The sequence below is a fragment of the Elgaria multicarinata genome, chromosome 2 (assembly GCF_023053635.1).
Source record: "Elgaria multicarinata webbii isolate HBS135686 ecotype San Diego chromosome 2, rElgMul1.1.pri, whole genome shotgun sequence".
In the NCBI taxonomy this organism is placed as follows: domain Eukaryota; kingdom Metazoa; phylum Chordata; class Lepidosauria; order Squamata; family Anguidae; genus Elgaria; species Elgaria multicarinata.
The window spans coordinates 40,515,558-40,539,547 of NC_086172.1; the positions used below are offsets into that span (position 1 = coordinate 40,515,558).

At 39.8% G+C, this 23,990-nt stretch overlaps 1 protein-coding gene across 5 annotated transcripts in view; it reads left to right on the plus strand.

Annotated features, from left to right (window-relative positions):
* LNPK (lunapark, ER junction formation factor) overlaps positions 1–19,053 on the plus strand; it is a 48,611-nt gene extending 29,558 nt beyond the window's left edge. For 4 of the 5 annotated variants that reach the window (XM_063116329.1, XM_063116332.1, XM_063116331.1 and 1 more), the window contains exons 7-13: positions 1,950–2,033; positions 2,114–2,165; positions 5,234–5,458; positions 10,055–10,160; positions 10,571–10,641; positions 14,225–14,395; positions 18,064–19,053. In XM_063116329.1, coding sequence (XP_062972399.1) covers positions 1,950–2,033; positions 2,114–2,165; positions 5,234–5,458; positions 10,055–10,160; positions 10,571–10,641; positions 14,225–14,395; positions 18,064–18,260 — 906 coding nt within the window. In that variant the 3' untranslated portion in view covers positions 18,261–19,053. The remainder of the gene's footprint in view (positions 1–1,949; positions 2,034–2,113; positions 2,166–5,233; positions 5,459–10,054; positions 10,161–10,570; positions 10,642–14,224; positions 14,396–18,063) is intronic. The other variant, XM_063116333.1, reaches the window with a different exon arrangement.
* The last annotated feature ends 4,937 nt before the right edge of the window (positions 19,054–23,990 follow it).

Below are 23,990 nucleotides of genomic sequence, written 5' to 3' on the forward strand. Positions count from 1 at the left end.
CCATGAAGTCACGAAGAGTCGGAAGCGACTGAACAAATAAACAACAAACGGACTTCCCTAACCTGGTGCTCTTCAGATGTTTTGGGCTTCAACTCCCAATACCTGCAGCCAGCACAGCAAATGGTCAGAAATCCTGGGAGGGCACCAGGTTGGGAAAGGCTGCTGTAGTGTAATATTTGTGGCCCTAGCAAATGATGGCCAGGTATTTGTGACCAAATCAGAAATTAGAAACGTTATGTATTTTGCTTTTAATTTCTGATTTGGTCACAATTAATTGGCCATCATTTGTTGAATATAATGTTTGCAATAATTGAAAAACAGCTGTGTGCAAGTTATCTACATAGTTGCCCTTGGTATGGAGGCTTCAAGGACTGGAAGGGGTTCAACGTATGCCTTGTTTAGAACAAGAACCCCTTGTTATTTGATGATCCTTAATGGATAGTGCAGATAATTTTTGACTGCCTTCTCTTTAAGCAGCTATTAGCATTGTGGATCAGCTTTTAAAAAATGTTTGATTTCTTTTGTGAGTGAGTTTTATTTATACATACTGTTTATACTTATGGGTGAGGATGGTATATATCATTCTCCTTAATCTGCGGGTGAGATATTAAAGGTTCAGCCATTCCACACACTGGCAAGTTCACATGATCATCATCACCAAAAGCCCCAGCTGCTTGTTTAAGCTGCAGTACAAGCCAGGTGCAACTGGCATAATCACCTGCCTGGCTGTGGCTTGTGGTGTGCTCTGAACCCAGGTGGGCATGGCCTGTTTGGTGAGGAAGCAACCCCCAAATAACCCAACAACATCCCATGGATTAACTAACAATGGTCATGCTGACCAGGTTATTATAAAGGAATAGTATGATCTCTGTACGCATAGTAGTTCTTGGGCGGTAATGAGTAGTAGAATAAAGAAAATGAAAATATGTGTCTCATGTCCTTAATAGTTCAGTAATTTATACTAGCAACCATGTGTGTGTAGCTACTGTATTAATAAAGGGGGGGACGACTTTTTAACAGTGAGAAACGCCTGAAGAGAGGGGACCATCAAAACATACAATACTTTATATTCCTTGTACATATTAGTCATCTGTCATAACTTTAGAACACAAATATTCATAGTTAAACTTCTTCTGATGCTGGCTATTAACTGCTAAAATGATATTTTACTAGTGATTACTTTTTTAATTAAGCCCATGTATTAGCTATAAAGCCACTTGAGTGCATTGTAAATAAAATGCTGTAATAATGAAGTGCTTTAATTACAATCCCTAAAGTATGCATAGTACTCCGTAAATTTTTTATTTAAATTCTTAACATGTTCTATTTTTTTCTGAAAGGCAGTTTGAATCAAGCCATAAAGCCCAGAGCTTTAGCCTTTAAAGTCATTTGAGCAAATTCCATGGCTGTTCTCCCAGTTAGTGAGTTTTCATGGCATTTGCAGCAAGCTAATTGCTTCTGCTAATAAATAATCTAAAATCAATGCTGACAGCAGTTAATTGGCACAGAGACTTTATTCTGTAAAGCACTTGGCTAACGACCTTCTTTAAATTAATAGCATTAAGTGCTATGAGGAAATAAATCTGAGGAATTGCCTGTCATTTGCTTGTCATGTCTAATAACTTCCAATAATGATGGCTGATAGATTTTTGCACATTCTATTATTGAAGTCGGTGCATGTAATTATTCTCCTCATTATATGTAAACAATTAGCAATATTTGGTGTTTCCTTGCAATAAAGCTGTTGAGCACAACTAGTGCATTAGAGGTTAGAAACGATTTTTTAAAGCTAGATTTCATTTCCATTGAATGCAGTGACAGTAGTGTGTGCATGTGTGTGTGCAGTTATTCCCAGATTTCTTTATCATAATTTATGCCATTAAAGACAAACATTCAGATTTAAAATTGAAAGTGGCCTATCTTGACCAATAAACCCTTTTTATTTTTAGCTTGAAGAAGTAATGGAAAAAGAAACTTACAAGGCTGCTAAACTAATCCTTGAAAGGTTTGATCCAGAAGCCAAGAAGGTAAAGGTAGGATCTGATCTCTGTACTAATTTACTACAAAGCATACCATAGAGCAAAACACTTTGTAATATTATTATAATTGACAGGATTTTGAACCGCCATCTGCTGGAGCATCTGCAGTTCCAAGACCTGGCCAAGGTAATAGCTCTGTAAAACTGCTGCTTTTCATGAGGAAATTTGTATTTACACCATTTAATTTTCATTCCAAGAGGCTTCAAATATTTAAGAATGCAGGTCCATCAGGTATGCGATTCTGTGCCTAAACAGGAATTTAATTTGTGAGAGATGATAGAGAGAGTGTAATATTTAGTAGTGGGCCAATTACTTGGCGGGTTAGGACAATGTTTTTCCCTCAGCCAATTCATAGAGATCACCAGCCCTTTGTGGCGAATGAAAGGGATGTGGCAGGAAAAGGCAGAAGATCCATGGGGTGGGGGGGGGTGCGCAGAAGTATCTAGAAGCCTACCCAGCTGCTGCAGGTTTGTTTGGCCCCAGATCCCAAAATGAAGCAACCTTACAACAACAACTCACCTTCCTACCAGTCATACTACAAGTAAAAGGAGTAGTGGAAGCTCTCTCCATCAGTTCTCTTTTTTTCAGGACACCCACCCCACCCCACCCCTGACCAGGCTGAGTATTCTATGCCTGTTCCCTCCAGGGAGAGTTGGTGGATACAAGGACTGCTAGCTTGACCTAGGGGTGAGGGAGAACAGGAGACCTAGCCCTCCTAAGAAATCATCAGCAGGTGGTAGGTGCTAATATATCTGTGACCACCCATGGCCTCCAAACAGAGTTCAGAGGCATCCATGTATTGGTGGTGGTGACTGCTAATAGGGTATAGCTTTGCTATATGATACTGATGATGATGTTGTCCAAATTTGGTTCCAGAACAGAGTATAAGATCTAGTTCCCCCCCACCTCAGAATAGTGAATTATTATCAACGGTAGTTCTTCTGATCTGCCATATTTTATATTTTTCTTTGTTAGCTACTGTGAATAGTCTTCCTGTTTTACTTTGTTTCATATTTTGTGAGGATGAGGCTGATTGAGAGAGACTGGAGGGCAATGTAGAAATGTAATGAATGTTTTTTTCCCCAAAAAAAGACAGCATTTTTGCAACACATCTGAAATTTTTGTTGGCTTTGTCAACATGTGTAAGGTGTGTGTGTGCACGTATTTTATTTGAAGGATGGCCTATGTGGCAGTTTGCAACTGTTTCAAATCTGTGCTTAAGTTCAAGCTATGCCATGTCTGAGGACTGGCCAGGAGACAGTGAAATTGGTTTTGCCACAAAAGGAATTTGTTTTATTCTACCCACCATCACTGGACCAGAAACACAAAGGTGTAGGGAAACTTGAAACCTCATAAAGACTTATTCCACAGGAATGAGAAGGCAAAAATTGAACTGCTAGGGATTACAAATCAGGAAATTTATGAACAGCAACAACAAAGGATAAAAATACACACAGTGACAGATGCCCGTTGAAAAGACCAAAAGTATTCATAATCGGTAAGGTCTCAAATTCTGAAAGTTGCTGAATTGTAGAACTGAAATGAAGCACCGAGTTTTTATATTAGAAGATATTAAGGCTGGCAATGGGCCAAGGATAGAGAAGATGATGTCCTCTCATCATTAATATTTTCCCCAGCAGAGTATATATGTTAATATGTATGGTTCTATACATCTCTGACCAAAGAAAGGGGCCTAAGCTGCTGTGTAGTACTTTATGGGTGTCTTCCTCTGTGTCAGCCTTCCCCAACCTGGTGTCCTCTAGATATTTTGGACTTCAACTCCCATCAGCCTCAGTCACATGGCCATTATTCAGGAATGCTGTGCATTGTGGTCCAAAACACCTGAAGGATATCACGTTGGGGAAAGGGGTTCTGCATGCTCTTGCCATTTGATTGCAAGAGCATGCAATCCATTTGAATAATAGTCTTAGAGGCAACAATGGGACATTGAAAAGGAGCAGCTTTTGAAGTGTGTAGAGCTGAAGTTGCTTAGCTCAGACCAGCAGTTTGAATTGGACCCTAAGGTTAAAAACCTACCTAGACCCTTGGGACTTTGGTAGCTGTTACAATCTGCACTGGAGACATTTTCTTCAAAGATGGCATTACAGTAGTCAAGCCCTAAAGGCTACAAAACCATGAATGATGAGGCTGGGTCCAAATCTGAGAGAGTAAATCGTCTTTCCAGAAGTGGACTTCTAGTTGCAGTAATTGTACCCCCAAGATTGTGACTCTGAATCTGAATGACTGAGTGACAAGTGTGCACATAATCCTCAAGTTGGAGTCTGCCAAACAATCATTATCTTGGCCTTGTCTTGATTCTCTTTCCATTGGGTCACTCCAATCTGTTCCCCAGTCACGACCAGCAAAAATGACAGGATCAAGGTCAGATCAGTGCAGCACCATCGGCATATTGATGGCACCTTAAGGCCTACTTCAGTACTCATTATCTGTGGCAAAGTCCCACAGAGTCGAAGGCAGTTTTATGTATGTGAGAAGGATTTAATGAGACTCCAATTCCCTTTGGGCTTGAGTCACTCTTATGGCGCACAACTCATTACTAACTAGGTGTCTGTTCTTTTTGCACAGACTTGGGAGCTGCTGTTCCAACTCTTTCCAACAGAAGTCTAGTCATAAACCAGTAAAAGTGGTGCACACCACCACCCTAGTGTACATTTTTCCTATCGGAAAAGGCAATTAAATCTTCAGTAAATTGTAATGTGATATAAAGGAACTAACATTGTGTGGAACTTGCATAAATAACCGAGTAGCCTGAAAACCACAGGAGAATTGCTGTATCTTCCATAGCGTTTTGAATATTATGCAATAATGCTTGAAAAAATAATTAGTGGCCTCAAGGCCTTTTTGTTTATTTTTAATATAAGTTAATTTGTTTACATTTTAATATAACTTAATTGATCCTATATGCTAGTTAAAGAATGCTCAGAGATGTATTTAGAACGTTGCTTTATTCATGCTGTTCAGGTGAGAGTCTTTTTCTGAATATGTTTTAAAAGTAAGATGGTAGGGTTAAAATACCAGAACAAGTCTATTTGTGAACTCATATGTATTCTTCCACTATTTTTTCTGTGTAGCCTTTATAAAGCTGTTTCTGATCTTGATTAGCTTAAAATATTGCCAGATCTTGAGCCATTGGTGCATTATACATTAAATCCGTCATGTGAATGTTCTGTCAGAACTTCGTCATCGGACCCCAGTGCGAGGGAATGTGTCTCCACCTATCTCAGTTACACCCAAGCAAGGGTCTCCAAAAATGTCAAGTCCAGTGCCACCATCTCCTGGCTCGCAGAGAGAGATTTCAGCGCCTGGTGGACCTCCGGAGAGAACTCTTACATCAGCCTTACAGCCAAACATGTTGCCAAGACATCCTGGGTCCCGTGCTACTCCAATGCCTGGAATGGGTAAACAGAGCACTTAATGTTGTTTACAGTTTATATTGTTTTCTCTGGTTACCAATAAAACAGGCCATTTTCAGACAGTATGGAAATGGCATTTTGTTTGGAAATAGAAGAGCAGTTATCTGATTAAGCAGGAGTTCCATATTCAATTAGCCATAACTCTTTACAGCTGGCACCTTATGATACTGAAACCTATTGCCTGAGCTCATTTAACTGTTATGGCTTCTTTGTTTAAATGGCAATAAAACTTTGCAGTATTCTGTAGTCAACAATATAGCATACCTTTTTATGTTCTTGGTTTAGGCAAGCTCTAGACTTATATAAATCAGGTACATAAGAAAACACTTTCAGAATACATTCATGTATTCTCACAGAGCCTGGGACATATTTTTTAACTTGCATTGTGACATTTATTTAAATGTTCGTTCTAAGCAACAACAACAAAAGTTCATGCTGCAAAGATTAAAACATAAAATACTTGATAACCAAAGAGGATTTTCCTATTAAGTAGCAGAACTTTCTGAAGTAGCTTGCTAATAAACAGGGGTTAGCATCACTTATCATCTTGTCTGAAACATTTTACTTCTCCATTTGCATTGGCTAGCTAAAACACAGGTGCCTGTGGTCTTCCAGAAGTAGTTGGACTACAATTCCCATTATTCCTGGCCATTGGCCATGCTATCTGGACTGATGGGAACTGGAGTCCATCCACATCTGGAGGGCCACAGGCTCCCAACCGTAGTTTTTAAACTTCTTTAATTACCAGATTGATTTCCTGTTTTGCAGATGTATTTTTCAGATGTGGGGTTAGAAGACTTTAGTGAGTGCTGATACCTCCCTTTTGTTTCTCAGTGGCTCCATTTCTGTCAACGCTGAGTTCACTAGTAGAGGGAGTGATCGATCTGCTGCCCTAACATTAAATGATATTTAGATTTATATGAAAGGTCACCCTGTAACCATACGCAGGGAGTGGAGAAGGTATGTATAGGAACAAACCATATCTCTGTTTCTGTGGTGGGCCCACCACTTCTGTTGTAGAGATACTCAGTCAGGCATGGTAAGCAGTGTGACCCTTGGCAAGTAGCCAGCAGACAGCTCTTCCCGAGTCCCCCATACACAAGGAGAGGCCTTGCTAGGAATAGTTTGTGCTCCAGGGGCCTCAGGAAGTACAGGCCCTGAGATTCTTGCAAGTGAAGTGGGAGAGGGCTTTGCTTTACCTTGAACGCTCAGCATAGCAGGATTCTCAGAGGAGGCAGTGATTGATACAGAATCTTTTCGTACCTTGCTGCCATTGTGCCATAGAGGCTGGATTATGGCCACTGTTTCTTATTGAACGTCTGACCCCATGGTGCATTTGGGGCCAGCACTCTCTGACAAAGATGAGGTCTATAAACGTTTAGGGAAGGGAAATTAATATCCCACATTTTGAGGTGAGGATTAGACATATGGTCCATTCGCCAATTTTTTAAAATCAAAAGTCATTCATTAACGGCAATTCATTTCGTACGTTAAGTCTTACTGGAAAATGTGGCCATTTTTAACCCTATCGAGTGTCAGAAAACATGTGTTCTCTGTTAACTCAGTTCTATAGCATGCTGTTAAAAAGGCCCTTTATGACAATACTATTGGAGGTTGTATATGGCATAAGAATTAGTGACCCTCACTGTGATATTTCAAGTGTAACTTAAGGTAGACATTATAAATAGCACGATACAATATAAAAATCAAATTTCTTCGTGTACAGATATCTTCTTGTCTTGTGAGAAACAGCAGTCGAAGTGCATATGCCTGCACTTAATTATCTTTAAACTGGAAAAGATAATTCATTTTTTCATTACATTATACTTTGTGGAGGAGAATCAATTTAACATGTATTACCACAGAGCTTCCATATGTCTAAAAATTAATAACCAGCAGGTAGTTGAGAGTTTGCCAAGCTTTGCAGAAATGGCCAGTCTGCCCACAATGATTGCTTTTGATGTTCATATTAATTACTGTTGTCCATATCAGCATGAGGAATAAGATGCATGGTTTGAGAGTTGGTTAGTGTGCCAAGAAATTGGAGAGATTCTTGTGGCACATGATCTCATGTTTCAGGCTTCCACAAGGCAGCATTTGACCTTTGCCTCTTCAAACTGAGATTGTATCCAAAACATGCATGTTGAATAATGCTGAAAATATTAATCTCCAACACCAATTTTTATTATATTTTGGTCAGCTACTTTCCAGTCCTAGACATATTTATTTGGAAAGTCATTGTTGTCATTTTGTATTGATCTTGCAAAATGCCTATAAAGTGCCTTCTCACCCAATATGTCTAATAATTATGATAGAAACAAAGGCTTAATGAAGCCCTATCCAGATGTTCCTTAACTGGGTAGGCTAAACACATGAGATGGGGGGACGGGCTAACCCAGCCCACCTCCTTCTCCGTTTCCGATGTTCTGAAAAGGAGAGTTTGTTCCATCTATCTGTAGAGGCCCTTCACACAGTCGAGAATGCTGAAAGTCGGTGTTCCAGCCATGTTGTCTGGTGATGCTGGGAGGTGTAGTCCTACACATATGGAGGGTGCCAGATTGGGGAAGGCTGGGATAAAGCAAGGGCATTCAGTTAAGGATAATATTGCTGAATTGCAGCTAAATCTGTCACAAAGAATCCCAGTGCCTGGAGTGTGAAGCAGGTTTTCTCCCAGATCTCAGCCTGTGTACTTCACCCACAGAATTCAGTGGGAGCTATTGAGAGCTATCATGATAACCCCTCAATGTATTTGGAACTGATTCACGTAGTTCTATGTGCATGTTTCTGCCTTGATTTCTGCAGCATCCACCAATGACTTGCATGTGTAACTTGGCTATCACAATGTAATGCCACAGGTAAAACGTCTACATTGCCTTCACCACAACAGTTGTCAGTGGAGTAAGTTCACACAGCCCTCAGAAATAAAATGAGGTACATGTATAAGTGAACTTGGATTTAAGCAGGAAGTCTAAACATCATGCATATATGCGATTTGTGAAATTTGATTTTCCAAGAGAATATAGTGCCTTCTTCTTCTCAGCTCCCACCCCCTTTTTAAAAGGAAATTATTTGGAAAGAGCAAAGTTCTGCCTTATGGATGTGAACAAAAGCTGAAGACATGCCTCCCCCTCCAATCCCTAATCCAGTTTATTCTCCTCTTTGAAACATCTTACACTTTCTGGCATGTTCCCACTGCAACTTCTTGTAACACAAGGAATGCCTAAATGTGTCAATTTAACTCTGATTTAGTTAATTCTAGTTGAACGTTTTGCATCACAGAATTTGGTTTTACTTGAATATTTGGGAAGGGATGGTATCCACATTTCCACCTTCTTTAAATCAAGGCAAAGACTGTATTGAGGAAAGTTGCATTTGCTATTAAAAACTGTTTTGCATTTACTATTCAAACTGCAGAACTTCCTCTCACCAGCAGGAGCACTCGCTGAGTGAAGTTTCGCTCAGGATGCTTCAATCAATGTGTCCAGGGGAGCATTCTTCACCAATTGCCTCCACCCCTGTAGTCCCCAGTGTCACCTCCCATGCTCTTCCAGTTGCCCCCTCCCCTACCCTCAGGAGCAGATCTTTGGGGTGGGAATTCGGACTGCACAAGGAGGAGGAAGCAGGGACAGATTGTCTCTTGCCAGTGGAAATACTTGCTGGATCAGAAGCCTTCTATGGATGGAAGGCAGATTCTAGATCCAAACCAATAATTTTTGCTTGTCTTGATTGGATGAGCCATCAAAACCTAAGTTGTATCTTGTAATTTGCTAAGTGAGAATTCCAGTAGTTTGGGCTATCCAGAGAGAAAATGCATGAGCAAAAGCTTAGAGAACTTGACATATTTAATTTGAAGAAAGAAGCTTAAGGGGATGTCATGACATTAAAATATATGAATGGTTGCTGTAAAACAGCAACCAAGGGAGGCACAGTCTTCCAACGCTGTCTTCACTAGGCATGGGTGAGAAATTTGTTCCGTTCACATTTCAGTGCAGACTTACCAGATTCGCGCCTCCCAAACAGAAGCATGAACAGGAATGCAGTTTGCTAACAAAATCCTTACATTTCCAAAGTTTACGATGTAGTTCCCAAAACACTATAGGAAAAATATGGTGAATATCTCAAAAATGCACACAAATGTGCACAAAAATGCATGTATGTGCCAAAATGTGCGGGAAAACTATTCAATGCGGGGGTGGGTGGGGGAAAGCATAACAAAATGTAGATAGTAAAAATGTGTATAAATTTTAATGCAAATTTAGGGGAATTCACAATCTGATATAGAATCAGGACAGAACAAATGTAGCATTAAAAGAAGTGAAATTGAACTTAACAAATTCCCCAGCTTTGGTTTTATAACCTTTGGTCTGTTATGTCTCTTATTCTTCTTTAGAAAAAAAGCAGAGGCATGGGATTAAATCTGACAGTGGTGTTGAATTGCACAGGAATACAAAGCTACATCTAAAATATGTTAGGGTCACTATTGCATTTTGTGTCCTTCATATTGACTTGAAGCAAATGTCCTTATTCCTAGTCCAGGCATATAGTCAGTAGATTAAATTGATAGAAATTTTTGTCTTCCAGGTCTTCATCCTCCAGGACCTCCATTGGCAAGACCTATTCTTCCTCGAGAGAGGGGAGCCTTAGATAGAGTTGTGGAATATTTAGTTGGAGATGGTCCACAAAACAGGTAAAATGTCACTTAAGTTGCTTCTCAAGTTACCTTTGCAGTTTTCCCCTCACAGTTCGGGTAACCTCAGAAACGCAACACCAGGGTGAAGGATCCCACCCTGTGGCATTTCCCTTTGGTAGCATCCCTGAATCTGCAACAAGTAATGAAGGTATTGAAGGTATTCACATGTAACTGTGGCAAATTATAGGTTAATTAATTTGCCCACAATTTAGTTAATTAACCTAGCCTCTCTTGTCAGGGAGTTCCAGAGCCTAGGAGCAGCCACCAAGAAGGCACTCTCCTACTTCTCCCTAAGCATATTTCCAGTGGTTGTGGGACTGAAAGAAGGGCCTGCCTAGAAGATCTTAAGACCCAGGCAGGCTCATGTGGTTAAACCAGTCTTTTTAACCTCTGATCTCCTTCTTTAGATATGCACTTATATGCCAGCAGTGTTTCTCACATAATGGAATGGCATTGAAGGAGGAATTTGAATATATTGGTAAGTACAAATGCATATATTCTACTGCTTGAATAGTCATTTGTTCCCAGAAGTGCATTCTGGCATTTTAGTAATTTAAAATATTTGTTCTTGCTTTATGATTAAAAACTTACCTCTGTGTTGCATTGTATCCTAGAAATGTGTGAGCCTGTTTAAAGAAATAGGCTTAAATGCATTTAACTCTCTAGCCTTGGATTCTAGCCTGATTTAGCAAACATACAAGTTTATGGTGTTCATGTGTATCTTTAGAATGTATTCTAAAGTTCTGTAATGTTCTGTCGAGGAACATGTGTGCAAATTAGACTGTAGAATTAAGCTGTTTTCTGTGTTTAAGACTGCTCTTGGCTATGAATTGCACCCTGAAAGGTTTTATTTCTAGGTCCTCACTTTACCAGAACTTGAACAAAATTCGCTTTAACAGCAAAATCTGTGGGAGACATCAGAGATGGAGTGGGAAGAAACTCCGGAGGCTATTCTTTAGTTTTATGGCTGACAATAACTTAAGACAGACACAGCTCTTCATTGAACACAGATGTTTATTTTGCCTTCTCTCGGCAAACAAAAATCAGTTTGCAAGTAATGTGAGATAAATTATCCCAGACACTTGCTCTTTTCTGTTCCACTTGGGTATGTCCTCCCATTTGCTCTTGGCCTTGTGAAAATGTTCAGCACAGTAACCCATGGATTTAATGTGTCCTTGTATTATCAAGACACTAATCCTTTTACTGAAATACATCCGCAACTGCTGGACTACACATGTGTGGTCAAAGTTTGGCGTAAGTTCTCTTGAATAGATTTTCCCCTTCAGCTAAATTCATCTAGTTTCATTAGACTACAATAGCCCTGCAATGTATAAATATAATGTTTATAGAATCATAGAATAGCAGAGTTGGAAGGGGCCTACAAGGCCATGGATAGCTCAATGCTATTGGATAGTAGCCTAAATTTCACGGGCATTTGCCTTTATGTTGTGACACTTGGATTTGGGGGAGGCATGTGTGCTTTTTCTGGAAGTATATAGTGTAGTACTTCCAAACTTCTTTTTTCTTAGCAGATAATGTAAAGTTCCCCTTCTTGCATTTATATATGGAACCCATGAAATGTAACAGTCATGCTTGCAAGCAGATTTGAACATTTAAACTTGTCAATGGCTATAAAGCTTAAATATGTCTGTGCAAAATCCATTGTATAGATAGTATCCCCACAACCTTACATTTGTATGGGTCTAAACTGCCTATACAAAAATGGCTGTGTATGCTATCTGCTGTGCAAATGAGGGTCTTGCAGACGTCAGACACTGACATTAGGTTGGTCAGGGAGATAGAACGTTTTTAATGAACACTTTCTCCTTAGAATACAAATTTCAAATGGTGTGCATAGTTTTAAAATATCTGACCAGTTGTCGACTGAGCTTTTTTGAGAACAATGCAAAACAATGCAGTAAGCCACCAAAATATCAATCCGTTTGAGTAGGCTTATATAAAAGTTTAGGATGCAAGTTTATTTTACTTTATATTTGCTTGCTTACTCACTAAATTTCTGAACTATCCAGTAGCTGAAGCTTTCTGGGTGGTTCACATCATTCACTTCTTTGCACAGCCTACCAATATTTGATAAATATTTAAAGAATGATCGATACACTTGTCCTACAAAAGAGACAGATCTGAGTTACAGCCAGCCTTTCAGAAACATTTCCCAACAGGTTCACGTTTTCAGGCATTGTTTCTTTGTCACAGCATCTGTAATCTGCAGCACCTATCAGTGGCTAATTCATTCAGTTTCCAATCTCCATGTTGAGACAGGAACTAAACTGCAGACCTCACAGCCATAACAGCTGGCCTAACTTTGTTCCCCCCATACCCTGGTTTTGGCAATCTAGCCTGATGAAGAGTTCTGGAGAACTTGAACGCTTCCAGTCTTTTGTGGCACTTTGATTAGTCCTAATAAAGGAATTGCCCTACTGTGGATTTTGGATTCTCCCCCGCCCCCAATGGACCAGTGTACAGTGGTGGCCAAAATTGTGGACACTTTTTGAAATGTTCATGTTTTGCAACTTTGCAGGCTTATAGAAAATGTTTCACGAAATTCAAATGTTTATATATCAATTGAAAGTGAATCTAATGCTGCATTCAATACAAAAAAAACAGAATGCAAATATCTGCAGTACAAAAAAAGTTATGCTTACTTTAGTCTTAAAAACAAACACAGGTGTGATTGAGCGAAGAAGCGGATTGGAATTGCAAACCCTACGAGCCAATCACAGTCCTTGTTCTGGGGACCAATCACACGGCAGTAGCTGCGATACATCATGTTTCAAGTTGGGGAAAGTCAGTTTTGCTGTTTGTTCTGTAACTGAAGTGCAATTGGAGATTGTGTGAATATTTGAAGCATTTCTCAAATTAAAAGTGTACGCACGTACATCATAAATAGAGCAATGGCACAAAAGAAAAGTGTTGATTGGACATCCAGGAAAAGAAGCAGGATTGTTGTAGTACGTGAATCAGGTCTTTCAATTGATATAGAAACATTTGAATTTCGTGAAACAGAACATTTTCTATAATCATGCAAAGTTTCAAAACATGAAAAATTTCAAAAAGTGTACACAATTTTGGCCACCACTGTAGCTATCTTAGTGTTTCCCCCTTGTCCTGCAAGGCAGTTTTTGCTCCTTAAGACCAGGGTTCTCAAACGGTGGAGAGCATCCCCATCAGATAGAGTTGCCATCTCTTTTTCTTCTTCTTCTTCTAGACTTGGAATCTTGGCAGAGCATTCTGCACAAAATTTAGGGGTGGGGTGGCTGAGGTGATTGAAGGAAATGCAGCAAGGGTGACCTGCAGGGACCAACTGATACTTCTTGTTGCCAGAAGGAGCCATGAAGATAAGCGGCCAAGTGCCAGGCCACCTGTCCTCTCCACCAACACTCCCTTCGTGTTGTATGTGGGGGCCCCAAACAGCCCTTGCCCTCACTAGCACTCTTATTACTATGTTTCCATTTGAATGTAAGGCAGTTGGAGGATGCGCCATGCAACTTGTACAGGTAAAGATGGCAAAATAACATTTCAGTTAAATTTTGGCTACAACAGTTTGTACTCTTCTGCCTGCCTGCCCCACCCCCAAGACTGGAGCCAGTGGGAGGGGGAAGAGAAGAAAAGTGGAGAGGACTACTGATAAAAGAAGCTTAAATAATGATTTGCTCATATATATATATATATATATATATATATATATATATATATATAGGTTCTCTTCAGCAGTTGACTACGCACATGCATACAGCTCACACGCTAAACAGCTAGCTAGTGCTTGTGGGGTGAATGGCACAGTCAGTTCAACTGTAGGGCCCCAGGTTCAAAAGTTTGGAAAATGCAAATCTGAATGGGGACATTCCTGCTCTACTTTTTTGTTCCCATTTAAGGGCTTCAGGAAAATTACAGTCAACAGCTCATAATGGGGAATTCTCACTTTCCAAGTACTGGAAAAATATATTTTTAATACTCAAGTCTTGCATTCATTGAAATATTTGCACATTGGGGCTCAGTATTCAGGAAGCTGACTGGACGTGCTTGTGTAAACTTTTGTACAGCATTTAGATGTGCCTACTGCTTTTTCCTGAATCCTGCAAGAAAAACCAGACCACAAGCTCCACGGCTTCCAGATTTTAGTGCTGAAAAGAAGCAGCCTACAGAGATACAGAGCACGACTGAACCTTTGCAGTCAGAGGAGGAGACGTTACAAGAGAATCAAATAGTTAAAGGTATGTATAAATCCTCTATGTCAGGGAGGGGAAACCTGTAGCCCTCCAGATATTGTTGGACTCTTAACTCCCATCAGCCCCGGATATAATAGCTAATAGTCAGGCATGATGGGAGATGTAGCCACAGTTTCCCCACACCCTGCTCTATATTTTGCCAAAAATGTAATTATGGGAGCTTAATATAGTGATTTGAAGGAGTTGCTTTTTCCTTGTAATGCTAGTTATTAAATCTCGATTTCCTAAAAGTAGCATCTCCAGTGAACCTGTGATATATTTTGCCTTGCTTGTTCTTTAAAACTTGCTATTAAGGATTTTTTAGATTTTTTTTTTTTAGCTGCAGGAGAAATTGAACTTGTAACACTTTGTGTTTGTAAAATGAATTCTTCCTGTGCTATCTAGCAAGATTACTCCTTTCCTGTAAAAAAAAATATTTACAAAGTTCTGGTTCTTCTACTGAGATATAAATATATATAAATAAGAATTTACACTATAATTAAGGGACGTGAGTCCCTGAATGTTAAATTTCATTGTTTTCAGTAGGTCATTGGGTTGAAATGGAATTGAAGTTCCTGCCTTTGTTCGTTAAGTTGGTTTTGCTATTTTCCCCAGGGCAGGAAAATCTAGTAAAACTGACTTGTTTTAAAATGGGGAGTTCAAAGACAAATTGTCAACTTTAATTTAACAAAGTTCCTTTTAAGATGTTTTATTGGATAAAAATACAGTTAGCATCTTGTGTTCACCTAACAAGAAAATGCAGCATTCTAAGAATATAATATAGAATGCAAGTGGAGATTTTTTAATTTAAGAGCAATTAATGATCTGAAGTAAAGTTATTTGAGGAACATCTAGATGTAAAAGTTTCTTTAGAATATACCCAGAGAAGATCATATTGTTAAGGACTCCTAATGAAGAAATGTGACAGGCTACAGGAAGTAATACTGTTGGTAAAAAAAGAAGCAGCAGCTTTTGTAACCTTTTTATGTTGAATCGGACTGGTAACAGTTTTTCTTTTGTATGTGAAAGAGCAGATTAAATTTTCTTACTTTATTTATATTCCACTTTTCTGCCTGGTAGCAGGCCTCCAAGGCAGCTGACAATAAGAAAAAAATAATGACCATAAGATTTAATAACAATAAAATAGAAAAATCTAACCACAGAACAATAAAAAATAGATAAAAAATAATTAACTTTTAATAGTATCAGCAGTACTAATGGCAATTAAATGTAGCAACTTGCAACTATCACTGTCCCTGACAAAAGGAAGGCCTTTAGCTGTCTTAATTTCCCCCCAGCATAGTTTAATAGCACTGATAGTGCATTGGATCTTTTCTAGCTTAAAACAGTTGTATAATCACACATTATCTAATTAACTAAAATCATTTTATTGGTACTGCTACATATGCAATATTTCCAGTTACCATGTTTAGCTTCAACTCCATAGGCCCTTCCTGAACTCTTAATTTCTTTTGCACACTACTATGTTTCTTGTTTCTTGAAAGCTGTGTGTCTCTCACTTAATGTGAGTGTTGATGCTTTCCAGTGGTACAGGACTTGATGCTATTCAAGACACTGGGAGAAACTCTTAAGTACATTCTTTTGCATTATTTGGGGGATGTGAGTTAGCAGTGGAATCCACTGAGAGGTTTCTTCAGCTTAAGGGCAGGAATTTCCCCAGCCAATGTACATACTATGGGATGGGATGGTGATGACATGGCAGAGGCTAATAGTATTTGGAATGAGATTGTTAAGGAATGATAACTCCCCTTCCTTACCCAGTCAGAGCTCAGATTAAATAAATATTGAAATACCAGAACAATTGGTTGTAGCAGGTTAAAGTACGTCACAGTAAAACAGGGGTGCACAACCTTTTGGCCCAGAAGGTCATGTCTGGTGTCAGCAAAGGAACATGAATGTGTGTGTGTGCGCGCGCACACACACACACACACGAGATCACTGGATGGAGAGGCTACTTTGGGGTTGCTGAAGCAGGAGGAGACTAAAGACTTCTCCCTCCCAGCAACTCCAGTAGCGTTGCTGTTTCAGCGCCACCATTAGTGGCGCCAGGGCAGCCATGTCAGGTGCTGTGGGGTCACTGCGGAGAGGAGGGGGCTTCAGTCTTCTCCCCCTTCCAGCAACTCCAACCTGTGTTGTTGCTTTCTCACCACTATTAGTGGTCAAAGCTTTATGCACTTGCAGCGCAGCAAATAAATACTCATACATGAAAGAAGGTAGTCATGAAAGTGTCGGTTCTGACATGGCTTTACACATTTTTGAAGTGTGGAATTGTGCATTTTCTAGAGGCGCATTCCCCCTCAAGTTAGAAGAGGGTGCTTACTATGTGTCTAATTGGTGTCACTCTGCTGACAGCTCTTTGATACAGCAGAGGCTTCAATCAGCGGAGTGAACAGGGAGGTGATTTTCAGCAATTGCCCCTTCCCCCTGACAGCTCCCTGTACCCACCTTTCATGATGTTCCAAAGGGCACCCCAATCCTTTGAAGCAGATTTAAGAGGGGGATTAATTGGAAGCCACCTTCCTCCACTGACAAATTCTCTATTTGAGCAAAGGCCATACTGTCAGTAGAGGAACACCAATTGGATATAACCCATTATATCATAGCTATATAATGGATCTTAGGACCAAATATAAAGTGTTTTGTTGACCTTTTTCACAGCTAGAGCAAAATGATCCCAGCGTTTGAATGGAAACAGGGACCATGTAATTAGTGTATTTTAATCTTTAAGTATACTTTAAGTACACAAACTGTGTACTGATGTGTCTGCTTGAGTTAAGGTTTAATTTGCTTCTATAAATGGTTATAAGTCTGGTAGAAAAGCTTGCATTATTGGAAGGATTACACGGCTTGCTGTAGATTGCTCAGAAGTGGCATTGAAGGTAGCTAAATGCAGTTTCCATGCTTGGAAGCAGAGTGAGTTTCAAATGATGTGGACAGGGATAGGTGAATTTGGAAAGTTCTGAAGTGAGGGGAAATATCCTCTGAACTTCAGAAGTTGTAGGGTGGGAAAGGAGAGTTGAAATGGAAGGTAGCTTCCTTAGACCTGGACTAGGCCAAAAGGAATGCAAGTAGAGTACAAGCACAGTTGGTAAGCAGTAGTTGAGAGCAGCTGCAGCAAGAGTTTAGGCCAGCCATGTTGGCCCCTGCTCTGGTTAAGGATTATAATCTTTTAGTACAAATTATTTATTTATTTATTATTGCATTTATATCCTGCCTTTTTTCCTCCAAGGAACCCAAGGCGGCGTACATAATCCTCCTCATCTCCGTTTTATCCCCACAACAACAACCCTGTGAGGTAGGTTAGGCTGAGAGTCTGTGACTGGCCCAAAGTCACCCAGTGGCTTTCCATGGCCGAGTGGGGACTAGAATCCGGATCTCTCAACTCCCAGTCCGACACTTTAGCCATTACATCATATTGGCTCAATGGAAGTTAAATTTCTATCCTTCAGTCGAACGTTTTGTAACTCTTTTCTAAACCTTAGTTACGAATTCAGTGAAGTTATTCAGTATTGCTCTCAAAGGAGATTGTGTTACAGGAGACCTCTGTAAATAGTGAACTGAAGAAACAAAATCAAATTTCAAAGCTTGCTTATTGGGTAGAACCATAGGAATTAATCACATGATCATTGCAATCAAACTTGGATGTTTTGCAGAACTTTTTGAAGAAGCTACCCCACTTGCTGAGACAGACCAAGAAAATGACAATGCTCTGACGATCGAAGAACACAGTGATGAGGAAGCTGGAACTTCTGAAAGAGCGCAGCCAACAAGTGAAACCAAAACTGCAGAGACAAACCCGGAGCCTGCTGTTTCTTCTGACCAAAAAGAAGTACCTCTACCAGTCGAATAAGTGCCTACTTGTTTTTAGCTATATTCTTTCAGTTGTTACTTTTTCAGGTGGGGGTTGCTTTCAAAAGCTAATTATGTCTTCACTCTCATGAGCTCAGACTGCCATTTCCACTGTATGTTAAAGCTATGTGTACTACCAGGTATTGTGTTGCAAGAGTGTTTTGGTTTGTTTGGTCAGCTATAGTACTTCAGAATATGCAAGTTAGCTGAAGTCTATGCAAGTGAACCCTAGCACAGGTATCCTTTGTTTTTGTTTTGCCTACTTTAAAGAAAATGTAAACATGAGTAACAGAGTATTTTCCATACGAGTGATCTAAAATATAGTATTATTTGCTCATTGAACAAACAGTGACTCAAGATGTGTAATTAATTCTTGGTTTAGCAAACTTTTAGGAGGTTTTTTTTATAATTAGCTATTGAAATAAATTGGATGAATTTTAAATATCTAGATGTTTACAGGAGAAAAGGTGCTTAGGTGTTTACTACAAGTGGTATGAAAGTGTCATTACAACTAAAACTTATTCACTCCTAATCCCCCTTTTTTTTTCTCCTTGAGAGGGAATGCAGCTAAAGGGGGCAGTCCAAAGTATGAAATCCTCTTTTGGGTTTGTATGCACAGCAGATGGGCTAAAGGCATGTGACATAGAAAACTAGTTTGTGTTTACATGAAGCGTAGGAATATCTGCACTTGATTGTACTTGAATACTGAGCATTATTTATACCTGTACAATAATGACTATATCAGTGAATTTTGTGTATTTTGTTAAAGGAAAATAAAGACTATGTAGCATTAAGCATTCTGTATATTTTCATAATTGCCTGAAAGCTTGGACTTCTCATTAATGAAACAGTTTTTATTGTCTGAAAACTCTTGAAGGTAAAGCCAGGATATGAAAACCTTGGGTAAAACAGCGGAACTCTATTAAACACCCACACACATGTTGCTGTTGTCAGATAACTACTTATTTGATATATCTGTATTATTGGATTATTAGGCACATCAGCTGATCTAAAGCTGCGTATTTGAATAATTTTCTCTGATTTTCATAACACTTGAGTACTGGCCCAGTGCGTCTGCAAACCTCATTATAGGCATGTGCCCAAAGAATGGTCTGGGGGCATATAATATTTTTTGTGAACCGCCCAGCAAGCTTCGGCTATTGGGCGGTATAAAATGCAATAAATAAATAAATATTAACAAAGTTAGGCAGGTCTTAGCCTACTCAGTGCTAGATGGGAGACTTTGGGAGTAGCATGTCAGCCATTTAATCTTTGTAAACTGCTCAGAGAGCTTTGGCTATGGGGCAGTATAGAAATGTAAATAATAATAATGATGATGATGATGATAATAATAATAATAATGTGAAATTCTTAGGAAGAAGAATAGGGTATAAGTATAATAAATGTAATGTGTTTGATCCCCAAAATATCAAGGAAAATATCCTCCTTGAGACTTACCTGGCACATGCTCTAAAGAGTGGACAGTATTGATCCAACAGTGGCATTTGCAGGCTGAAGTAATGATCCAGCTCTGCAGGCTTAGTCCCCATGCCACCCTAATGGGTAAGCCAATAGTGCCAGTCTGGCAGTTATTACAGATGCTATGTGCATTTTCATGAATGAATTTATGAAGTCCTAACTGACTAATAACATTCACCTTAGTCAAAATCTTCTACCTTAGAAACAGGTCTCTTATCCTCTTAGAGCAGGGATACAGAACCTCAGATCTGGGGGATGAATCTAACCCACTTGGGGTCCCAATGTGGACCTTTGGGACTCCCCAAATGGCCATGTCCCCTTACCCTGACCCCACCACCTTTCTTGTTACCCCTGACCCCACCTCCTTTCCCCCTGATATTTGGTGTTTTTGCTGCTTTTGCGCAGTCCCCCTCCCCAATTTGATAAGGTTGAAATGCCTTGCCTAAGACTTAGTTACTGGCACTAGGAGCGTTAAGCTCTAAAATATGCTAGTATTTTGACCCCGCCCCTTTTTCCTTTGGCCCCGCCCACTACTAAAATGCAGCCCCCCAAGAGCTCCAAAATGGAATCAAGCCTTTGGGTCCTGAGTCCTTCCTGTAAGGCAGGGGTTCAACACCCTCTGTTTTAGGGGCTAGGTGCAATAGGTGAATGACAGGATTCAACAACTGTATCAGCAATTTATCCCTTTCCTCTTTGTCTAGAGCCTCTAGTCAGATCTGTATCCTTCCGTTGTTGCTAAGTTCTGTGGTTCATCCCTCTTTTCAGCATCTGACTTTCCTGACTTTCTCTTCCTATGCTGGTCCTGATAGCACCAAAGTGCTGCTGCTGCTGCTGCTGCTGTGTGTGTGTGTGTGTGAGAGAGAGAGAGAGAGAGAGAGCATTCCTTGCATCTCCACCATCAAAACATTCCTTTCAAATCTCTGCTCTGCTCAGCTGCCAAGGGTAAGGCTGGCTCTTGTTGCATATTATTACATGTTAGAAACTGCATTTAGAAGTCCTCAGTTTCAAACAACGTACATAATGCTTCTGCTCAGCATAATTCATCCCAAAGAAATGTCAAATGCTTTTAAACTTTCATGCGTTTACCAAAAATAAAACCCAGTTGAGTTTGTGCAACCCAGAGAAAGTAAAGCACAGTTGAAGATAGCAGTATAATTGGCTTGATGAGCATGATAAAAAAAAATCCCCATAAAAGAGAGGGGGAAGCGATTGTCTTGGATTGTAAGGTCTCTAAATAGGGACCATATCACTTTAATATTCTGTACATCTGTTCAAGCTAAATATGAAACAGTAATAGGGGTAGTAGTAATTGTATAAGCAGCAAGGAATCCCTGTAAGACACATGTAATTATCTGAAACCCAAGCCTCTGATACTCATCTCTACAGAATGAATGGTGGCAGAAATCCAAATTAATAAAGCATTATGCCACTATCAACACTACTTAACATTACTAAGGCACAACTGTCTAGGATTGTACTACCAAATACTTGCTAGTTTCAATTTTTGACTGAAAACTAGCAATTTCAAGAGGATGAAAATTTCTCCTCAAACTCAGGTAGTAGGAATAGTCACCTTTCTGCCCTTTTTGATGTCTTTCCCCACTTTCCGTACACACTCCAATTGTTACTGCTTCCTCTTTCCTATATTTAAAGGGACATGGCAGTGTCCCTGTAGTTAAGGTTGGAGCGTAGATAAAGCATTCTACCATTATAAAAGGGTAATTGGGGGGAGTTCACTGTAACATTAATAAAATCGAAAATGTTTCACCAATCTTCCTGAAATTTACGTGTTTCAGAAAGAAAAGTTTGTTTTACATACCCTGAAAATTTCAAGAAGATTGGTGCAAGACTTAGGGAAGGGGGCAGTTTAAAGTACAAAAGAAAAAACCCTCTTGGAATCAAAATGGTTCTGATAATTTAGGCTGGCGATTTTTTTATCCATGAAATTTGGAGTATTCAGCCCCTTACCCATTAATCCAGTGGTGGTGTCTTCTCCCTCCTTCATTGTAGTTGGTGGAATGGCTTTTCTTTTTTTTTTAATTCCCTTCCGTTGATTTTTAATTAATATTTATTCATCCTATTAGAGTGAATACAGAGGCCTTCAGGGATAGCGCAATACATGTTCAGTAGTGTGCCCTCCCTCCTGCCTCAGATAGATTAGAATGTTGAAAATAAAATGTCCGCCTGCTTCCTCTAGCACAGAGATTTCCTTAGTGGAATCATCAGTGTCTTCTCAGAAGTAAGTTTCATTTAGTGTAATGGTCTTACTCCCAGGTAAGTGTGTAGGGGATTGTAGCCTTTTTAAAACTGTCTGGAACCTTGGAAGGGGGAGAGTGAGAGATGTTACTGAGAATTTCCTCTCCTTTCTAGTGCAATAATCCTACAATTAACAACTTGCTTACTGTGTGTGTGTTCCTTTATTCTTCATTTGATCATTGCTGCTGCTTGATCAAGCTTCCTCCCCCACCTGCAATTTCTTTTTTAAAAAATTCCATGTATTTGATTTTTAAATAATTTTTATTCCTGGAGTCCCTATCTGACTTCATATTGTGACGCAGGCACAGAAGAGCCCTATTGCACTGGGAAAGGGGGTGGGAAGGAGGAATATTTCGAGAAAAGTTTTCCTCTCCTTTGCCCGCCCTACTCTGGCAATTGCAATATGGTTATATACTGCTCAGGCTCTTATTAGCTATGATGGGTTTTAAAGTTGATAACTGGGGAGGAAGATATGCGTTTGTGTGTGTTTGGAGAGGTTTGGGCCTGGGGAGTCTTATCATGAAAGAAAAGCATCACCAATTTTTTATTTTTTAAAAAAAAACCTTTAAAAGTTGGGAAAGCACTTGAGCCCCAAACAGTGCTGTTCTATTTTGGCCATGGCTAGGACATGTAGTTTTGTCAAGTTATAGGAGGTAGCCACTTGTTTTTTTTGACTGCGTGGGGTTGGTTGTAGTTAAGTAAGATCCGCCCCCCCCCCTGCCAGTGCTAAAAGCAAAGGGAAAGCTAATCTATCCCCTGCATCATTTCCATCCCAGAGAAACAAAGCTTCCACCCACACTCTTTCTTTTGTAAAAGTCTGTAATCCAATGCTTGGGTGCAGGATCCTCCTCATTAAGAATGGGACACTTCTGTCAGTTTAGAATGCAATGCTAAGGTTTTAGTGTTGAGCTAATAATGCATGCTTACTCAGAAGCAAGTCCTACCAATTTCAAAAGACACAGAGTATCTCCAAGTGCCTCCCTCCTTCCCTGGCATGTGTGCCAAGGATGGGAGGGGATGTCTGCTGTACTGTTTCATTGAGCCCCTAAGAAAGCCAGGACTTACTCTGAGTAAGACACTCAGCACACTTACCTGGGATTAAGCCCCATTGAAGACAATGGGATTTACTTCTGAGTAGACATAAGACCCTCAGCACATTTACTTGGAAGTAAGGCCCACTGAAGACAATGGGACTTTTAAAGTTAGAATAAACAGCCCATTATACTCTAAGGAAATTAACCAAAATGCTTACAGCTCCATAATTTTTAATGTTAAAAAGATGAAATGTGGGACTCTGAGAGCATCTAAGTAGGGCTTTAGGTATACCAAGTTGGAATCGGTTCTGTTCATGCCTTGATTTTTAGGATTTTTTAAAAAGTTCAAACTCAAATCTCTTTGATGTCTAGGACTTTGAGCACTACAAGTGTTTTAATAAAGAAATTAAAGATGAGGTGATAATTGACACCATGGTACCTCTTAAGTAGGGCTTTAGCCATGTGCTGTTTGAATCAGATCCATTCATCCCTTGAATTTTTTAAAAAATCCTAAAAATCAAGGCATGAACGGATCTGTTTCAAACTTGGGATGGTTAAATCCGTACTTAACAGCTACCATGGTGCCAAGTTTCATTTCTTTATCTTTAATTTCATTTTTTAAAACTTGTACTACTCAAGGTCTTAGACCGCAAAGATGATTTCTATTTTCTGAGAGAGGGTTGAGTTTGAATTGGAGGAGACCTGTGTGTGTTTGTTGTTGCTCTCCCTTACCAAGCAGCTGTAAGTGACTTCTGCTCTTCCCTCAGGTATTTAAGACGAGGCTACCAGAGACACCTTGGCTGAGAGAGGGTTGGGTTTGAATTGGAGGAGACCTGTGTGTGTTTGCTGTTGCCCTCCCTTACCAAGCAGCTGCACCTTCACTGAGAGAGGGTTGGGTTTGAATTGGAGGAGACTTGGGATTTACTCCCAACTAAGTGTGCTGAGCATCTTATGTCTACTCA